Raw genomic sequence first — 21,759 nt, forward strand, 5'->3', positions numbered from 1 at the left:
AAGCTGATCTTCCATCCTCCACTTGGAAGAAGCAGGCAGCATTTCAATTCTCCCCCAGGTTAGTGTCAGTGGGGTCCAGTGGGAACTTGAACTTCTGTACCCACTATGTAGCAATTATACTGGGTGAGATGGTATGAGATGGGGCTAGTCAGTATTCTGTGTCCCCTTCCATACTGACCACTATGGCTCAGCAGGGAGCTCAGCCTCAACTCTGACCTGTCATCACTGAGGTAGAGTGAGGAGGGGCTGGTTGTCTCAGCTTTCTTTTCATACCCTCCCCTTTGTCAGAAGGGTTCCCTGGAGAGCTGAGCTTCTACTACCATCCTGTAGCAACAAAGAAATGTGCATTGGCCCTGCCCATTTACCCTCCCATGTGGCAGCAGGGCCAAGCAAGGAACTGAGCTGACACCTCACTCAAAGGCAATGAGGAATCAAGTTGGTGTCTTTCTTTCACTAGGGTTTGGTCAACAGGGCTGAGTGCTATGCCAAACTTAGATCTCAAATATCTTCAACGATGCAGTCAGTGTCAGCATTTCCCTGTTGCTGGGATGGTTTCAGCAAGGAACTTAGCATACACACTCATCTAGCCCTCATACTATACCTCAACAAAGGGATTCTCTATGAAAAGAAGATTGAATAGAATCAACACTCTCAAAATTTACAATCCAAAAAGTTCAAGACGAAAGTTTTAAAAAATAACTTGTTTTACCAAAGCCAGGAAAATCACAACTTGAATGAGAAGAGGCAATCCAAAGACACAAATACCTAGATAAATGAGATGTTGAAATTATTTGACAAGGATTTTAAAGCAACCATCATAAAAATACTTCAACAAACAATTACAAATGCTCTTGGAATGAATAAAAAAAACAGAAAATTTCAGCCAAAAAATATATATAAGTTATAAGAGAGTACCCAGTGGCCATGATGGACCTGAAAAACACATCAACAAAACAATAAAATCATGCTGATTGGGCTCAATGGCAGAGTGGAAATGACAGGATAGAATCAGAGAACTTGAAGACAGATCGATAGAATTTACTGAGTTTGTATAATAGAAAGAAAACTGATTGAAAAAAAAAAGAATACATTTTCAGGGATCTGTGGAACAATAATAAAAGAACTAACGTGTATCAACAAAGTGCCAGAAGGAGAGACGAGAGAGGGGGACTGACAAAGTATTTGAAGAAGTAATGTCCAAAAAATTCCACAATTTGGAGAAAGTCATAAATGTACAGATTTAAGGAGATGAGTGAATTCCAGATAGAATAAACCCAAAGAAATCAGTGCTAAGAGACATCATAATTGACTTCAGAAAATTTAAAAAAAAGAAAAAAACAAGGTAGAAAGAATATATTATACATAGGGAACATCAATTTGAAAGACCATGGAGGCCCAAAGGCAGTGGCACAATATTTTCCAGGAGCTAAAAGAAAAAGAATTGTCAACTCCAAATTCTATATCCAGGAAAACTATCCTTGGGAATAAGAGTAAAATAAAGATATTCTCAGGCAAAGGAAAATTAAGAGAATTTGATGCTATCAAATCCACCTTTAAAGAATGGCTAAAATTAATTTCTCTACACACAAAGGAAATGTTAACAGAAGGTTTGGAACTTCAGAAAGAAAGAAGAACACTGGAGTGGATAAACATTGGGCTAAATATAATAGATTATCCTTGTTTCCACAAATTTTTTAAATCATTTTAATGACTAAAGGAAGAAGCATAATACCACCTAATACAGTGCTTGATGTATGCATAAGAAATTAAGATAATTACACTTACAAAGTGGAGATGATAAAGGGACCTACACAAAAGTAATTTTTCTAGACTTCATTCAAAGTGGTAAATTGTCAATACCAGTAGTGTGATAAGATATGTATGCATATTGTAGTACCTAGAGCAACCACTCAAAAAACTATACAAAATGATATACTCAAAAACACTATAAATAAACCAAGATGTAATGTTAAAATTTGTGGGTATAGCTAAAGTAGGCTTTGATGGAAATGTGTAGCTCTAACTACATAGAGTAGGAAAGAAAGTCTGAAAAATTAGTGACTAAACGAGGGGTTGGCAAACTATGACACATGAGCTAAATCTAGCCTGCCACCTGTTATTATAAATAAAGTTTTATTGGAACAGAACCATGCCCATTCATTTATATATTGTCTGTAGCTGTTTTCATGATACAAAGACAGAGTCCAATAGTTGTGACAAAGACATTAGAGTCTAAAATATTTACAATACCATGTTTTACAATAAAGTTTCTGGACCCATAGAACTTCTACCTCAAGAAACTATAAGAACAAAAACATCAAGTCAAAGACATTAAGGAATGGAGACAAGAAAGAAGCAGAAACTCATAATTTACAATATATACATATAATGAAGAGCGGCGACAAAGCCCAAAATTACTCCTTTTAAAAAATTAATTAATTAAAAACTAGACCTTTAAAAAAATAAATTTACAACCCTCTAGCAAAACTCAGATAAAAAGAGAAAAAACAAATTTCAAGAATGAAAAGGAGGGGGCCAGGCCAGTGGTGTAGTGGTTAAGTTTACACAGTCTGCTTCAGTGGCCCGGGGTTCACAGATTTGGATCCCAGGCACAGACCTACACACCACTCAGCAACCTACACTGTGGCAGAATCCCAAATATAAAATAAAGGAAGATTGGCAACAGATGTTAGCTCACCAGAAAACAAAAAGAAAGAAAGAAAGAAAAGGAGGACATTACTAGTGATCCCACACCTATTTCAAAAGATAATAATATGGGAGTATGATAAACTACATGAAAATAAATTTACTCCTTAAATGGACTATACAATTATCTTGAGAAAGAAAGAAACAGCTTACTAAAACTAGCACAAGAAGAAATACAAAAAAACAATGAAACTATGTCTATTAAAGACCCTGAATTCATTACAGTAAGTTAGTAGTAGAATCAGAGTTTTAACTTAGTTTTTTATCACTAGATTCTGATTCCTGTTTTACTGTCATTATACTATTCTTTTAGTTCTTCTTCCTACTATTAGAAAAATGCTGAAAATAAGAATTATAAGGCATATTATGTTAAAAGTTTGACTACAGGTCTCATTTTCAATCAACCGGAAATCAGAACTCACTAACATGAACTCACCGACTCAAATCTGTCCCAGGCACATACTGAGAGAAACGTGAATGAAGTAGAGGGATCAGTCTAAGATCACACCATCGCTTTTCCCATCTCAAGCCTGGAGAGGTGGGCCATGAAGAACATGATAATGTGTCCTGAAAAGAACAGAAACATTCAGTGTTGCTCATTTCCGTGTTTTGAGTTTGTGTGTCACAAACCCTTTTCATTTGGGGAATATTTTTTCCCCTAAATAATGAACAGAGTACCACAAGAAAAAATCCACATTCATTGACAGTAAAGTTGTATTCTTTAACTTCTTCATTAATGGAATTCTAATAAGAAATTGAAGAGGAAATCATTGAAATTGAGAATGTTAGTAAATCATATGAAAAAAATGGAGCAGGGAGAAGGAAGAAAAAAACAGAAGTGTGCAGAGCTGAATTCATTCAAGAAGGGGAAAGATGGGGCAAAACTGTAATTGTAATGAACACTGAATTGCTAGTAGGTAACAAAAATAAAAATAAGTTGTAGTTCATTCAATTAGCCAATACTTTCTGAGTATCTCCCAGGTGCTAGAGATTATTATAAGTCCTGTGAATTATCAATTAGTAGTAAATATTTTTGAATAGAATGAATGCACTTATAAAACAACTTTTTAAAACTACTCAAGTAAATCTTTGTCCATCGTTTTAACTTCATGTTTATAAAATGTTTGTATTTTCTTATATTGTCTTAATGTCATGTTCAGTCAACTTCTGCTGGTTTAAAATTACATGTATTTTAAGTTTCATTAGAAGTTTGGGTTTTTTATGTATGTATAGAACAGACATATATTTGAATAAAATTTGAGCTTTTCACTTGATGTTGATTTATGTTTCTTTCATCGTGTCAGCTTCATTGCTAAAATTCCTTCCTAGCACTAGTACATGGGATAATGTTGATATTTAAATTGGCATCAGCTGTAGGGGCAAAGTCTCAATTTGATCAGGGAGCTACCGACACTGATTTCTTTCTATTCTATAGATTCTATAATTTTTGAGTGATGATGTTAGAAGAAGATTCTATTTAAGTCTTGATGTTGAAACTTTGTTAGTCTAAATATTGTTAACCTTTTCTTTCAGGTTTCAATTTCTTCAAAATTGCTTAGGAGCAAAAACCTTCCATTGTTTTCACTCAAGGTTGAGTGTTCTTTGGCATTATCATGTTAATTGTCACCAACTGTGCCAATAAAAATCTATTAAATCCTTACAGCAGTTTAGAATACAGCGAAGGTGAACTGGCTAAGATCATGCAGTGAGGGGCCCCTTACTGGTTGGTAAATATTCTCTCAGACACCTATCCTTTGATGCAAGACAGTTGCTTTTAATGTTTATCGGGTAATTGCAAGGGCACAAACCTAGGTTTCATGTTGCTCTCCTGGCCTTGCTGTCAGATGTTATAGATGGTCAGCATATGACACAGGGGTCAATTAGGTGGCAGGACAACAGGGTAGTGAAAGCTCAGGCTCTGAATCAGAATCAGACCACCTGGGTTCAAAATCACAATTTCCCAACTGACTAGGCCTTTAACCTAGGGACAGGTTATTTCAACTCTGTATGTCTTACCGTGCCTATCTCCAAAGATAAGGCTATCACAAGGCTCTTGTTACCAAGGCAAAACCTAAAGCTTTTCTAGAAGCATTAAATTATTGCTTACCCATCTTTTCTGCATAAGGCACTTGAAATAATAACCCTATGTGACACACTAGGGTAAACAGACTAAGTTTCTGTGGCCAGGCCAGAACTGACCATAGGGTTAATCAGGGTCCCATGTGGCACCAAACTGCTCTATAGCTAAGCCCATATAGCATATGGATGAAACACTCTCAAAGGACATTAGTGCACATGGCTCAATCCTGAGAAGTTTTACAGTAAATAATCTACCCTAGTCATCCAGCCAGAAAATGGCAGTGCCGGGATTTACTCAGACCTACATCTTTCTGATTCCTGAGCCAACACACTATCATAGCACATTTCACATTTACAATCAAAGGTGAAATGATGGAAAGAATAATTCAGATTTTTGTCTTGATTATTTCACAATTTTGCTACATAATTTAGGCAAATTATTTAAAGACAGTTCCTCGTCTTTCATGAAAAGTACAAATAGCTCCCTTCACCAATAGACGAGTATCATTAGTTTTATAAATTACATTTTATAGACTTCATGGATTGGAAGATATGAAAATACATGTGATCTTTGACACGTCTATGATGTAGCATCTCAACCTGATGCCTTTACATACCAAAGTTATAAATACCTCACTTCCTTTTATGTTTCCTCCTTATAAAAAATATAAGTCCCACTTCAGCTATTAAACTAATAAGGGTTAATGTATTTCATTTTACAAATCTGTTATTTATAGTGGAATAGCTAATGTTCTTCGAAGATTATTTATCCTTATTTATTTTAATTATGAAAAGAGAATATAAATTTGCTTTTGTCTTTTTCTGTAGCAGTAGTCTTAGAATTAGTTTTAATTGTATAAAAACGATCCAAAACATTATGATTTTTATGGTCTTAAGGCCCATAACTACTTTTCAAGAGCTTTATTCATCAAGAATATTGTTTCCTATAATATTAATAGTGTGAATGGGAAAAGTGGCATTTACATAGTCTGCTTTAAAATAGACCCCTTTGGGGCCGGCACGGTGGTGCTGTGGTTAAGTTCACACATTCCACTTCTCAGCAGCCTGGGGTTCACTGGTTTGGATCCGGGGTGCAGACATGGCACCACTTAGCAAAAGCCATGCTGTGGTAGGCGTTCCACGTGTAAAGTAGAGGAAGATGGGCATGGATGTTAGCTCAGTGCCAGTCTTCCTCAGCAAAAAGAGGAGGATTGGTAGCAGTTAGCTCAGGGCTAATCTTCCTCAAAAAATAAATACATAAAATAGACTCTTTTCTCAAAATGTAGCACATTTCAAGGTACCTTGCCACACAATAGCATGAAGAACAATTATCTACCCAAATAGAATTGCATACAGGGCAAAATGTTGATCCAGATTTTGTTAAGGAGTTGGCACAGAAAGGATTCATTAAAGGTATATAGCTAAGAAAAATATTTCTCAGAACCTGGTTAGCTAATTACCTGAATTTAAGTCTCCTGGTGGGCACAAAGCAATTCCTCTTCTCCACCTCGGCTGGCAAACCAGGTGATTCTCATGTATCCTAAAATTGGTGACCTCAAGTCCTTAGAAGGACTAGACCATGTTTTTTATGTAAGACGGTGGAGTGATGTAAGGTGATATAAGGTGCTATTTTCCTATTTGCTTAAAATGATGCCTTAAAATACATTAAGGATGTTTCAGAAAACTAGAATGGCACCTTCTTACTCAAAATTTGCTTTGATTAATGCTCTAATTATTCTCTGAAAATTAAGGCATAGGGATTTAACATGGAGTTACCTGGTCCCAGGATAGAATTGAGGATTTAGACACATCAGAAAACTGAATGTTTCTCTTAAGGAGATTGTCTATAACATGTACACATTCTGTGGAAAATAGGCTTCACAATGCACACTTCCTTCCAAATTTCCACTATTCATTGTTGTTTAGTGATATGTCAGACTGCTCCTAATTTTATAAACCTCTGAGTAGAAATGTCCTTTACTCTCCACTCCTGCATCAAAGCCTATTTAAGGCATGAACAGAAACATAGGCGGCACCAGCTGGGCAAGTCTGCATGATCTCATCAGGCTTGAAGCCTAATTCCCAGGTGGGAAACAGAGCACATATTTGGTTCGTAGTCTCTCAATTTTTGTTGAGGCCAATTAAGTTGATATTTAAAGTCTCGAATGCTAATATCCATTGTTCTTTTTCTGCTTATCTTTCAGTTAATTTTATGCATTTGTGTAAAGATCTGGATTTTAAACTTTTTGGGTCAGGGACCATAATTAGCTTCTCCCCTTAGTACCTAGAAGAGTGTTTCCATGGAATAGATTCTCAGTAAATATTCATTTAATTGAAATACATTGAGTTTATTGTCTTTATTTTTAATATACTTTATTTGAATTTACATAAGCCTTGATTTTTATTTTATTCTCTAAAGCATCATGAGAAGTACCATTAATTTTCTTACACTTAAAGATCTTCAGCTATGTCAAAATAATGTTCAATCCCAAGGCTAAAAATAAAAATAAAATTTGCCTCTTAAAAATGGAAATACACGACTCTAGTAAGAAATATTTATGACAAATGATTTGGTACACTCTTGTTATAGAATTACTGAGTGATTTTCTTGCTCTAATTATAGCTTTCTAAAGGAAGACTTTGTATCATGCAACCATATACAGGCACAATTAATAAAATTAATTCTATAGGATTTTTTGTGTATGCCAATGGAATGAGTTAAAAACAAACCAGAATGATTCTTACCCATAGGCCATCCACTCTGACTTATCTATATCTCATTATTATAGAGGTATCCAAAGGCATGGGACAGGAATTAATAAAATATTACCAAGCATCTTTCTGCCACACTAAAGCAAAATAGCTCTTCCTCCTGTCTTAGGAGCAGAGCTGAGATGGGGATTCTTGTGTGGGGGATATGTGGAGGGAAAGTTCTCAGGAGCAACCTGTGAGGACTGAGGGAAGAGTGGATGAGGCAGTGAACAACCTGACTAAAGAGCTGAGGTCCTGAAGCAAGGTCTCCATGTCATCTGCTGAGGCCCTGCAAGGGGCCTACCTTTGTACCCCTCTTTCTAGGTCATTGGGGGTGAGTGGTGAGCCCTGATTCCCAGGCAGAGGTTCCTTACAAGAAGGAGCAGCTGTGAATGGGGGCAACAAATACTCACAGCACCTGGGGTGGTTGCACTAGCCCAAGGAAGGGGACTGGAAGGGCATCGAAAGTATCAAGAGCATCTAGATTGGAGGGGAAGAAGATGAGGAAAGCAATTACTACAAGGTAAAGACTTGGCTGGAGATTGTAAGAAATCTGTAGAATTGAGAAGGGAACTGATGGGAGCATGGAATGTATATATTCATTTATTTTCTCATTAGGAAATCAATATTTAAGTCACTCAGATCTTGCCACCTTCTAAAGATCAGCATTTTAAATATCTATAGTGTGACAATTATTTCTCTGGCAACAAAAACAAAAGAGAAGGTCAGATGAAATACACCCAGATGTGGCTGGTTTACACATGTAGAGATAACCTTTGGTCTTGCCAAGGGTTCTTCTTCAGGAGCAAAAAAAACCCCACCAATAATAGATATAAAAGAATTGGGGACCTAAGGCTCTGAGCTGAGGAACACTACTGGTATAGTTAGGTACAGTGAAGGCCACTCAAGCTGGATGACGTTCACAAGGAGTAGTTTGAAGTAAAATGTCACAATTAGGTCAGGGATTTCAAATGGAGGATGAATCATACACATCAGAAGAAGCACCTGTATGTCTTATATATCCTGATAGATGGAATAGAAGAATAAAATTCCGGTTAAAGTCAGCTCTGCTACTCTTCATGTCAGTGAGCACGAGGGATAACTGTTAGACTTATGGCCAGAGAGAAGTGTTCAGTCTATAGAATGTGTGAATGTTATAAAGGGTGAAATGCAAGGACTTTCAAGAATATTTATGAAAGCAAAAAAACCTGTTTACTCGAAAATACAAATGAAAATAAAAAATAACATTTTATAAAATGTATATAAAACAAACATGCCAATTTTATCAATTATTAAATATATGCATAGTTTAACGGTCATTACATTTTAACAACGTGTAGGTTAGATTTTCTTACTTTGTGCTAATTCCCCAGTGTACATGAAGATTGCTAAGAAATCCTAACAACTGGCACACTAAGTGCTACTTTTAGTTAAATAATTGCAAAATAAAAATCATCTCAAATCATTTAGAACATAAAGTTACATATAATATGCAATGTTGCAAAATAATTAATGATGTTATGCGTGACCTCATGAAGTTAAAAGTCTCTATTTCTTACAAAGAGCTAAACACAGACCTGAAAGGAGGAAAATGACTTTAAAAAAAATAACTAAACTGCTTATTTTTCACTTCCTTGCTTATCATAATACTTAAGTGATGAAGCAACCAAGGATTTCAAATCTATCAGTAAAACCAGATTCAATAGCAGTTTTTGCAAACTGTAATTATGTATTTTTTTCTTGGGCTTTTTTTGTATCTCTTAATTAGTTTTAACTATGGTCATCTTACTGTATTATTGGGATGGTAGTTGAGATGTAAGCCACTGTCACACAGAGGAGAAGATGTCCCGCTGCTCTGGTCACTTGGCGCACCTACAGGAGACAAAATCACAATACCACACTGGTTAGAATGCCAGAAGATTCTAGACCAATGCATTCTACATTCTATATTTCAGTATACATCAAGTCAGTTAGGTAGTAAAAGGAATTTTTATTTCACTTACATCAAAGCCAGAGTTTTACACGTAAACTAAGTGACTAAAGTGAGGCCCTAAAAGAGACCTACAAATATTTACCTCTGATTTCATAAAATTAAGTCCTAATTAATGAAAACACACAATCTTATAAAAAACATTGTTTCATTTCATTATACAAAGTGGCCTACACTTATGAACCATACTTAGAGTAGTGTAGGATTTTGTTTGTCTCCAAAATTCTATTTAATGTTGTGTTACAACCTACTGGTAAATCTTATCTTTAGGTACCATAATTTTCCACGATGCAAAATGATTTGCATGTGCTCTGTCTTTATAAGTGCTCTTGCTATGTACTATAATTGGAAAAACCCTCATTGACATTATCTAATTTTGTGAAACTACAACTAAAAAACTTCGTATTACATCCTCACGAGAAATCCATTAATATCTATGTTTTAAAGATGAGTAATGCATTTCTTAAAGATTTGTGATTTTCTAAAATTTCACAATTTAGTAATCTTTACAGTCAGGAATATAATATATATTTTTTAATTTCTGATTCATTACTTTTTCTGAAAAGGTTACTTTTTTTGGAGTTATTAATGTTGACAATTATGAGCTATTAGTGTAATTGAGTCTCAATTTTTATTTGAACTATTATACTTATATTTGAATATTAGAGGTCATAGGAAATATTCCTAACATATTAACCCATGTACTCAAAAAATAAATGATTTTTCTCTCCTCTTTTATTACTTTAAACTTCCGTAATTTTCCTGATGCTAAGAAGGGAATAATAGGCTGTTTTGCTATACTAGCAAAACATATATAAAATGGATATAGTTTTTCCATTCTTTACATCATAAGGATTGTATACTTTGTATTAGCTACTTTTGATGTTTATCTGCATTTCGGTCTTATGAGATGCTATTTTTAAGGCAAACACATGTTACTTTAAAACATATTTATTTTTAAATAAATAAAATAAAGACATAACATGTCAAATTCTGTGACAGCATCCATTGAATGAAATTTAAAGATTTAAATATATACATGAAAAAGAAAACAGATATAAAGTTAATGAACTATGATTTCACCTTAAGTTAGAAATGGAAGAGCAAATTAAAACAAAGTAAATAGAAGACAGAAAATAATAAAAATAAAAGTGGAAAACAGTGAGATTGAAAAAAAAATAGACAAAATTAAAGAGGACAAAAATGAGTTATTTGGAAAGATTAATAAAACCCGTAGCAAAGTGATTTAGTAAGAGTGAGAAAATGCAAGTTACTAATATTAGGAATAAAGGAGGTGGCAGTACTGCAAGCCAACAGATATTAAAAAGAATAATAAAAAGAAATGATAGATAACTTCATGAAAATAAATTGACCACTTAGTTGAAATGGAAAAAAACCTTGAAAAAAATTTTACCAAAACTTACAAAAGAAGAAAAGAGAATATCAAAAAACTTCTACATCCATTCAAGAGATTAATTTATCAAGATAAAAATTATATTTCTAGGCTCAGATTGCTTCTCTGGTGAATTTATTCAATCACTGAAGAAAAAGGTGCTATCACCATTAAAATCTTTCTGGAAATAGAGGACGAATTACCACTTCACTACTTACATGAAGACATAAAAACTCTAATATCAAAATCTCACTAACACACTGCAAGAAAAGAAAAGTACATATGGATATCCCTCATGAACATAGATTGTAAAAAAGCCTCAGCAATACATTAGCAAATTGGAACCAGCAATAAATAAAAAAAATAATACTTCATGACCATGTGGGTTTGTCCAAGGAATCCAAGCTCGATTTCGCATTCAAAATCAATTTTTAAAAATTCACCATATCAACAAAATAAAAAAGCAAAAACATATATAATTCTTCAATGGATGTGGGAAAAAATACTTGAGACAATTACACATCAACTTATATTAAAAAAAAGCAAAAGAAAAACTGTCAGTAACCTAGGAACGGCAGGGCACTTCCTCAATCTAATAAAGGGCAGCAGTTAACACTTATAGCTGATAGCTTACTTAGTGGTAAAAGACTGGAAATTTCTCTCCTAATATCTTAAGCAACAGAAGAATGTCTGCTCTTGATACTTCATTCAAAATTTTACTAAAGGTCCTAGCCATTGTGACAGATAAGAAAAAGGAACTAAAGAAATACACACTGGAAAGGAAGACGCAAAACTTTTTATTTTCAGATAACATAATTGTGTATGTAGAAAAACTTAAAGAAGGTACATAAAATCCTACTAGGATAAATAATAAAATTAAGTTGTGTTGCAGAATATGTCATATATAAAAAAATTGTACTTCTATCATTGTCTAGCAACAGATAACAATGAAATTTTTAAAATGTCGTTTAAAATAGCATAGAAAAAACAAAATGCTGAAAAGAAATTTAACGAAAAATATGCAAGGCTTTCCCACTGAAAACACAAAAATGTTACTGAGAAAAAATAAAACATAAATAAATGGAAATTTATATAATGTTCATAGATTGAAAGACAAAGTCATTAAAATGTTAATTCTCCACATTGCCTATAAATTCACTTTAATCCAATTCAAAATAATAATACTTTTTTAATAGAAATTGACATGCTATTTCTAAAATGCATGCAGTAATGAAAAGAACCTAGAATAACCAAACATTCTTGAAAAATTGCAAAGTTGGAGAATCGGTCCTAGGTGACTTTTTAGAGGCATTATAATTCTACAGTAACCAAAACTATGCTTTTGGTGAAACAATAGACACATAAATTAATGGAAATAAAGTGATTCCTTGATTTTTGATTCCTACCTCAGACACAAAAAAAGTAATTAATATAAGATGGATTATAAATTTAAACATAAAACCAATGCCATAAATCTTCTAGGAAAAATGTAAGGAAATCTCTTTGCAACATTGGAGTAGACAAATATTTCTTAGAGAAGATACAAAAAGCAATAACCATATATAATAAGAACAACAGCAAAGTGGTAAATTAGACTTTATCAAAATTAAAAACTTCTGCAAATCTAAGACAGCTTTAGTAAAAAATATAGATATCCATCAACTGAGAGAAAGTGTTTCTAACACATATAACTGACAAAAGGCTTATATACAGAATAAATTTTTAAACTCCTGCAGTGTGAGAATATAAAGATATACCAATAGAAAAATGGGCAAAATTTGAGCAGACACATTATCAAATAAGATATACAAACTGCCAATAAGATATGCAAACTGCACATAATAAAGAGCTAATCATCCTTAGTCTTTAGGGAAATGCAAATTAAAACTACAATAAGATACCACTACACACTCAATGGAATGGCTGAAAAAAATCTTTGACCATTAAATATTGGAATGAATGGAGAGCAACCAGAACTCTCTTACATTGCTGGAGTGGATGGCAAGAGGTCTTTAAAATATATGTCCACCTTAGAAATACCTTTGGCAATTTGTTAACAAGTTAATTAAACATTTATCCTGTGACTTAGCAATTCCATTCCTAAGTAGTTATAGCAGTGACATAAAATTGTAAGACTTCCAAAAGCCTCGCCCAAGAATGTTCATAGTAGCTTTATTTATAATAGCAAAATACTGAAAACAGATCTTTTATCTATCAATAAGATGAGGCATTAAAAAACTGTACTATGTTCATATGATGGAATATAACAGCAATATAAATGAACAACTACTGAAATATATAACATAAGTGCTAGTTCATAAAGAAAGAAGCCAACATAAAAGAACAAATACAGTATGACTCTTCTAAAAAGTTCTATAAGAAGCAAAAATAATATATAATGATAAGAAATGAAATCAATGGTTGTTTCTATTTCTAGGCTATTTCTTGGGAAGAGGCACAGGGGAAGCATTCTGTAATATAAAGGAGTGTCGATTAAGCAAACATGTGCATTAGTCAGAAACAATACAACTGTGTGTGCATTTAATTTGCATTGCATGAAAATTGTACTTGTTAAAAAATATGCTTCTTTCGGGGCTGGCCTGGTGGTGCAGAGGTTAAGTTTGCATGTTCTGCTTCAGTGGCCCGGGGTTCGACAGTTTGGATCCTGAATACAGACTTATGCACTGCTTATCAAGCCGTGCTCAGGGCCAATCTTCCTCAACAAAAAGAGGAGGATTGGTGGCAGATGTTAGCTCAGAGCTAATCTTCCTCAAAAATAAAAAGAAAAGAAAAACAAACAAACAAAAATATTCTTCTTTTACTTTTTAACAATTAGATAACGTACATTTAATTTCAAAATATACAAATAATACAGAAAATTTTAAGCAGCTCTTGTCAAAATTATTACATTTCCACATAGACTGGTGCTTCCTTCAATCTCTTTGTTCTCATTGGGACAGCTTAAGTGCACGTGCTTGCTTAGCAAGTTCAGCAGCCAAATAAAAGTATATCATTTTCCAGTTAGAGAAGATATGTCATCAAATGTTATCAATGAAATTTAATAGAGATACAAAATGTATATATTTGATATGATATTCATTTTTAAAATAAATATATGCCTCCAATTATAGGTTAGAAAATAGTTGTAAATGTAGTGAATACGTTATGAAAAATAATATCTATTTCCTCTGCAGAAGGGTTAATAGAATGTTTTGTGGTATAAAAGTCTTTGTATTTAGACAGAAACTTCAAATTTAAAAAGAAATTACCAATTACTGTCAGGAAATAATTGTTTAGAAAGTAAATATGATGATGTGAGCATTTTATCTATTCTTCATAAATGCTTACATGCACAATCTTCATTCAGTGGGAGTTTGAGGAAAGCAGGTGCTCTCTTTAAAAATGACACTGTTAGGGTAACTTCTTCTCCAGCATTTCGAAGAACCTGAACCTAAATTAAAACAGAATAAAAATGGAACCATTATCAGTATGTTCATGAAATTTTTTATATGATTGTAAAACCTTAATACGATTGGTTGTCTTTTCCACTTCTCTTTTTTCCCTAGTGGTTAGAAACATTTTATGAGAGATAGAGGGCATAAATTATCTAACATTGCAGAAATACAACCATCAACGTTGTTCTTCTTCCCACCATTGTATGGTCCCTGTTCACTCACAATGTCATCACCTTCCATTTGCATTTATTGAGGTTCTCATGAGTATATGCTCTATATTTGGCAATATGAGGGATCATGAAGCATACAGAAAGGTGTAGTGCTGAAGCCACTGAATTTATTAATTTAATAAACATTTATTGAGCCTCTATTATGCACCACTTGGAGATATAAGAATAAATGACCCTGCAGATGTTGACCAGAGAGCCAATTCAAGTCAAAGAAAATTGCCCCAATTCACTCAAACTCTTCTGCAAAAATTATATATTATTTTCCTAGTATATAATTGCATATTTTCTTTTCCATTCCCCTAAAACTTGGAGTAATGATGATGACTGTTTTTATCAATAACTCTCAATGCTTTCCAAATCATAGCATTACCATGTCTAGTTCTGCCAGTTAAAATACTGTCAATTTCAACAAAAATTATATCAAGACAGATGTAAGCAATATTAAACAAAGTGCAAGCAGCTGAGGAATTATTTACAGAAACATACCTGGAAAAGATATAAGTATATTTAGAATTTTAAAATCTCACATAAACTAAGAGGAGAATTAAGAATAATTAGTAAATAAGCAGTTAATAGATATGGAAACATAACTTGTTTTCAAACATATAGAAAACATGTTCAACCTCAATTCATTAAGGAATTGTCTATCAAGGCCAAATAGAATGACTTCTGGTCCCAACAAGATGGCATAGATTCATTTCTCTCTGATTCACCCAGTAAGTACAGCTGTAACACTGAAGAAAATGCAAGAGACAACCTAACTGAACTCTGAAAGGTATAAAGAAGAAAGAAGAACTCATTAGGTCCCCCAGGATTGGAGGATTAGTACAGAGGTGAGATGTCTTAAATACTTCTACCCATCGGAGGAATTATCTACCCACTGCTGGATAAAGCATCCCTCTATCCACTTAGTGGCACCAGGTCGCCCACCCTGGGGAAGCTCCTTCCACCTCCTCAAACAGCACCAGTAGGGAACAGTGGAGCTCTAGTGACACAAGGTAAATCAATGAGACCAGTAGTACCAGATAGACTTTAAAAATGATATTGTCAATGGAACCACAGCCCACAAAATTAGACTAGAACCTGTATGATAGCAGTGAATTTGTGCTAAAAAGAAAAAAAAAAACATCATGAATAAGGGCTAGACTCTCTTAACATAATAAGCAAAATGTCCAGGATACAATAAAATAACATGTCACACCAAGAACCAGGAAAACCACAATTTGAATGACAAAAGGTAATCAACTAACAGCAACTAGATGAATCATATACTGGAATTATCTGACAAGGATATAAAGCCACCCTAATAGAAATATTTCAACAAGAAATGACAAATCCTCTTGAAGCAAATGAAAGATTACAAAATCTTGGCAAAGAAATGCTAATTATGAAAAAAAAAACAAGTGAAAATTATAGAACTGAAAAATGCACTAACATAAATTTAACAACTTCCTGGACTGGCTGAATAATACAGTGAGGATGACAAAAATAGAATCTGTAAACTTGAGGACAGAACAATAAAATTAACCCAACCTGAACAATAGCAAATATACAAACATACACACACAAGTCAATATATTTCATCACATTAAAAGTAGCAAAAAAGTTTAAAAATGAAGGAAATTATATAATCATTTCAATAAAGGCAAAGGGACATTTGATAAAATCCATTTGATAAAAACTCATATAAAATTGAGTATGCATAGGAGTATCCTTCATATTATAACGAGTCTACACAAAAAACATTTAAGAAGCATCATAGTTAATGGTGAATTATTGAAACATTTCCCTCTGAGATAAGAAATGAGGCAAAACCATCCATTATCTCCATTTTTCCTTAATCTTTATTCATGTCTTACTACAATGAGTCAAGAAAAGAGCTAACAAAATGCATAAGAATTGAAAGAAGAAATGAAACTGTCATTATTCAGAGTTCATATGACTTTGAACATAGAAAATCCTTGAGAACCTATAGACATTATTATATCAGACATTACCAGGTGAGCTATTAAGGAAGTTTAGTATGGAATAACATAGATACAAAGTTAATATATAAAAATCAATTGATTTAGATTTAATAACAAACATAACGAATTTTTAAACAAATGGAAGGACATGCTATGTTATGGATTGCTAGACATAATACTGCGAAGATATCAATTCTTTGCTACTTTTCTACAGATTCAAGACAATCTCATTCACAAACCAAATTTGTTTTTTTCACTCAGCTTTTGACTTAGTATGAACTTGGCTTATGTTTCACATTGACATTTAATATGGATATAACTATTATTATGTAACTGTATTGGGAGCTTGTGAGGCAGTGAAATATATGGGGCAGTGTAACGCAATAGCTTAAGACTCATATTCTATAGTAAGTGTACAATAGATAATATCTAGTGTTAATAAACAAATAGTACGAGCTTCTTAAGTGTAAATATGAGAATAAATTAGACATGTATAAGTTAAATATGAGTGCCACAGAAAAGGCAAAGGGCAACTGCTTTTCTTTTAAAGTTTTACATTTATACTTCAGTCTTGAAATTTTGTTCACAAATAATTTAGAAAAATAAAAACTTTTTAAATATTATAAAATTTCACCCTAGATAGAGAATTTTGTTTTGTTTTTAATAAAAAGTCGATTATGAGTATCTTTCTGGGTATCACAATTTCAAGTCCTTGACATAAACACACTTCTTAATTAATGCAGGAATATTCATATTTTCAGTGAAGTGGATTGAGATAATATGTTTTAAATTTTGGGGGGCTTCCTTTTATGCTTTAAATGCATATTTCGTCAGCCTGATACTGTCAGATTTGAAAATGCATGTCATATGTCACGAATAATGATGAATGTCATCTTCCTGCAAAATCAGAAATCTGCACCAAGAAATCCAGTTGTCTTTTTCATTTTAATTCCATTTTATGGTGCAAATCAAATGTAATGCATTTCAATCAGATAATGTATTAGCACTGTTATTCTCTCATATTGCCTTGGGTGAGTATATGAGAAAAGGGAGAAGTTGGAAAATGATGACAATCAATAAGAATAGAAAAGAGAAATGGAAATAACTTAGATACTTATAGGTTTATTCTATTAAACCACGACAAACCTAGCAACTCAGTTCATGAACTGAGTGTTCTTAAGTTCCATTTATCTGTAAAAGGGGAAACTTCATAAAATCATTTTGTGTTCTTTACTCTTTCCTCCTTCCCCTTGGAAGCCACTCTATCTTACAGGAGATTCTAAAGAAGAATTAGCCATCCATCACTGCTTTGGTGTATGAAGTCAAGAATGCTTATAGCTGGGGATTACTACTATTATTTTTTTAAAAAGATTAGCACCTAGCTAACAACTGTTGCCAATCTTCTTTTTTTCTTCTTTTCTTCTTCTTCTTCCCAAAGACCCCCAGTGCTTAGTTGTATGTTCCAGTTGTGAGTGCCTCAGTTTGTGCTATGTAGGACACTGACTCAGCAGGGCCTGAACAGCAGTGCCATGTCCGAGCCCAGGATCTGAACTGGGGAAACCCTGGACCGCCAAAGCGGAGCACACAAACTTAACCACTCAGCCAAGGGGTCAGCCCCTGTTTTATATTTGTAGTTTTTAACGACATTATCTTTGTAGGGCATTTTTAGGTTCACAGCAAAATTATGGGGAAAGTACAGAGATTTCCATTAGACTCCCTGACCCCACACATTTTTAGCCTCTCCCATTATCAACAACTCCCATCAGAGTGATACCTGTGTTAAAATTGATGACACAACACTGATACATCATTATTACTCAAAGTCCCTAGTTTACATTAGAGTTCACTGTTGGTGTTGTACATTCTATGGGTTTGGACAAACGTAGAATGACATGTATCTACTGTCACAGTCACATAAAGTGTAGTTTCACTGCCCTAAAATTCCTCTGTGCTCTGCCTATTCATCCATCTCCCCCATTCCAACTTTTGGAATTGTTTTTAATTGATGAAAAGAGGGCTTTTGCTTTGCATGGACGTACCTTAAGCACACATCAGGAAAGATACACACACACACACACACACACATACATACACATATACACACACACACATATCTTCAGTGGCAACAAGAGCAGTGAGACAGCTTGCATGGATTATGGTTACTAGCCTAGCATGATGTCGAAACGACCAAATAAGATGTAGATCTCAAGAGAGGAAGATAAGTATTGCTGCTCACTGATGACAATGATGGAAAACAGTTACCAGAATTTCACATTAGCATTGGGCTTGAAATGCTGTTAAGTGAAGTAAATCATTTCCTTATCTCCTGACTTCTGGCTGAAAAGGAAGAGTTTGAGGAACGATTTTAAACAAGTTGCTTTACAGACAAAACAACTAGGCTAACACTAGACACTATAACATGCTTTACTATTCATGTTAGGTTAGTGATTACTTGTACATACTGAATAATCAAATCATTTTTTATTCATTGACTTGTACATTCTGGGAAAAAAATAACTTAACTTGTTACATGTATTATAGGGTAAGAATTTGAGATGAAACTGTAATTTAAAGGCTCTCCTAAATGGGATAAGAGTCTTCTGGCCATTGTGTATCTATTTTCACATGCAGGTTTTACAGATAGATCTGCAGAGTGGCAGGGTGAGGGAGCATCCCACACTTTCTGTGGTTTGAGTATAGGTGTATACAACCACATCTACAAAGTACACATGAGTCATAGTGGCTGCCAGTGTTCAGGGCCTTCTTAAGAGAGAAATGCTTGATCAAAGAAGGAGTCTATAATATTCATAAGACCTGGCACTGTTGAGTGGATAATCAACTGTAACAGTAGAAATTATCCAACTGAAAAATAGCATATAGAACTGTACCTAGGAAAATCATATCACATCACCATTGGAAGCAGTGGGTGAATCATCTGTGAGAAATCAAATATAATGCAGAATTTGGAGAAGTCAATGCAAATTAAGAAATGAATTTGGGATAATTTAGAAATATCATCTCTCACCTTGAATTACTACCACAAAGGGATACAGAACAGAAGTGGAAAACCTAGGGATAGATGGAGTGAGGAATGGGGATTAGGATATTGTGGACATAATGGCACAAGAAGGGTAATGTGACATTCCTGAGGATCCTGAGGATGCAGTTCACAGATTCTTTTATTTCATCATCTTTCCTGCATTTTAATTTGTGTAAAACACTCCATAAATATAAAGATGTTCAATGGGAGCCTTTCTGTAGGCATTTCTAGTCTAAATTTTATGTTATTTTAAAATGAAACCTCCGTAAAAAGGTATACTTGGTTATATGTTAAAAAAGAACTACTAAAATTTTAATATATTTCAATTCATAAAGTTCCAGCCTGAAATAGTGTTCAAGTATTCAGAAATTTTGGATTTTGGTAAATAGTGAAATTAAAAATGAAATTTGACTGAACAATAAATCCCAGCATAACCAGGATATAATAATGATAATATGCCAATGAATTTCGATGTGAAAAAGAACTATTTACTATAGTGAGGCAAAAATGTTGAAATCTTTGACCGAATTTTACTGAAAGATTTAAATCTATGACTAAAACTAATTTTATCACTTTCAAAGACCCCATTAAAACAAGATTTTATGTAATAAAAGTGAGTGAAAAGTCACTTCCCAGAGAAGTTGAACTTTAACTCCACAATAGAATATATTGTTAGCTAGTTCACACGGTTACAGAAATGCTATTTCAGCACTTGTTTAATTCCAAGATGATTTGCTCAATGGTTCAAACTATAATTTTTAATTGTTATGTAGCCAATTGACTAGTTTATGTTATATTAAGCAGATTAAATTTTAAAATTGATAAAAGTTTTCCTTGAAAAAAGGCATCTGGAACAGATGGATTCAAAACTAATTTTTATCTAATTCTTAAGGAAGAAATTATTCCAGCATAAAATTATTCAAACCTCCTCAATTCCTGTTATTAAATCAAACTAAAATGAATATTAATAAGAAAGGCTGACATAAATATTATGAAGAAAAGAAAGAAGAGAACTTTATTACTATGAACATAGATGCAACAATTCTAAATACACTATTAGCATATAAAATACAATGAGTTACAAATGAAATTGTACTATGACCAACTAGGCTTTATTTCAAAACAGCAAACCTGGATAAACAGCAAGACGTTATTACTAACGTAATTAATTTACTAACAAGTTAAATGTAGATACATTATCTATCTTTTAATAGATAGATGATAGATAGATAGATGACAGATCGATAGACGATAGATTTTTTTCTCTCTATTAGAGATTCTGAAAGGATATTTGGTCAAATTAAGCTGAAATTCCTAATAAAACTCTAAAAAGATAGGAATAGAAGAAAAACTCATGATATTTCTTGAAAATGCCGGGCTGTTCCTTGAGCCTAGCACAGCCTTTCCCTAAATATTTGCATGGATAACATCCTTGCATCCATCTACTCTGCACAAAAATCATCTCAAGAGTCCTACCTTCATGAACCTACTTAAAATTATACCTCTCCACATACCTCTGTCCTTGTTTACCTGCTTTACCTGTCATTTTCCATGCCTGTTAGCACCTTATAACTTACCCCGTACTGTGCTGACACATTATGTCTAATGTGCTATTATCTGTCTCTTCCCCATGAAAATGTGTGCTATGAAAGGGCAGCAATCTATATTTTGTTCACAGATGTATTAAAAGAGACTAGCATGGCACCTGGCCCATAAAAAGTTTTCAATAAATAGTTTTGGAAGGGTAAATTTAATAAAGTCAATTTTAAAAAGCAATACAAATTGTCCTAAGTGTTAAAACAATGAAATCATGTCAATTAAAATTAGGTACTGGATAAAGATGCCTACTGTCTCCATTACTTTTCGAAAATATTTTAAGAGTTCTAGAAAACACAGTAAAAAATGAAATTACTTTCATAAATATTAAGGAAATAACTATCTCTCTTAATTAAAAATATAATAGTGTACTTAAAAATATTCCACTATAATGCTAATTGCAATTTAAAAGATAATGTGTTAAGGTAACTTCATGTAAGATTACTATAATATAAAATGCTCTTTTCTTATGCTAGGAATAAACACCAGAAAAAATATTAAAAATCTGGGGGAAAAAAACAAAACCTACAAAATTCTTAGGTATTTAACAAG

At 33.4% G+C, this 21,759-nt stretch overlaps 1 protein-coding gene across 3 annotated transcripts in view; it reads right to left on the minus strand.

The window, feature by feature from the left end:
- The window catches only part of SNTG1 (syntrophin gamma 1), an 852,347-nt gene that overhangs the window by 205,748 nt on the left and 624,840 nt on the right, over window positions 1–21,759 (minus strand). For all 3 annotated transcript variants that reach the window (XM_070481301.1, XM_070481302.1, XM_044744142.2), the window contains 3 exons: window positions 14,268–14,370; window positions 9,326–9,408; window positions 3,143–3,273 (listed from right to left, as the gene is read on the minus strand). In XM_070481301.1, coding sequence (XP_070337402.1) covers window positions 3,143–3,273; window positions 9,326–9,408; window positions 14,268–14,370 — 317 coding nt within the window. The remainder of the gene's footprint in view (window positions 1–3,142; window positions 3,274–9,325; window positions 9,409–14,267; window positions 14,371–21,759) is intronic.

This window comes from Equus asinus, chromosome 12 (genome assembly GCF_041296235.1).
Source record: "Equus asinus isolate D_3611 breed Donkey chromosome 12, EquAss-T2T_v2, whole genome shotgun sequence".
NCBI classification, from domain to species: Eukaryota; Metazoa; Chordata; class Mammalia; order Perissodactyla; family Equidae; genus Equus; species Equus asinus.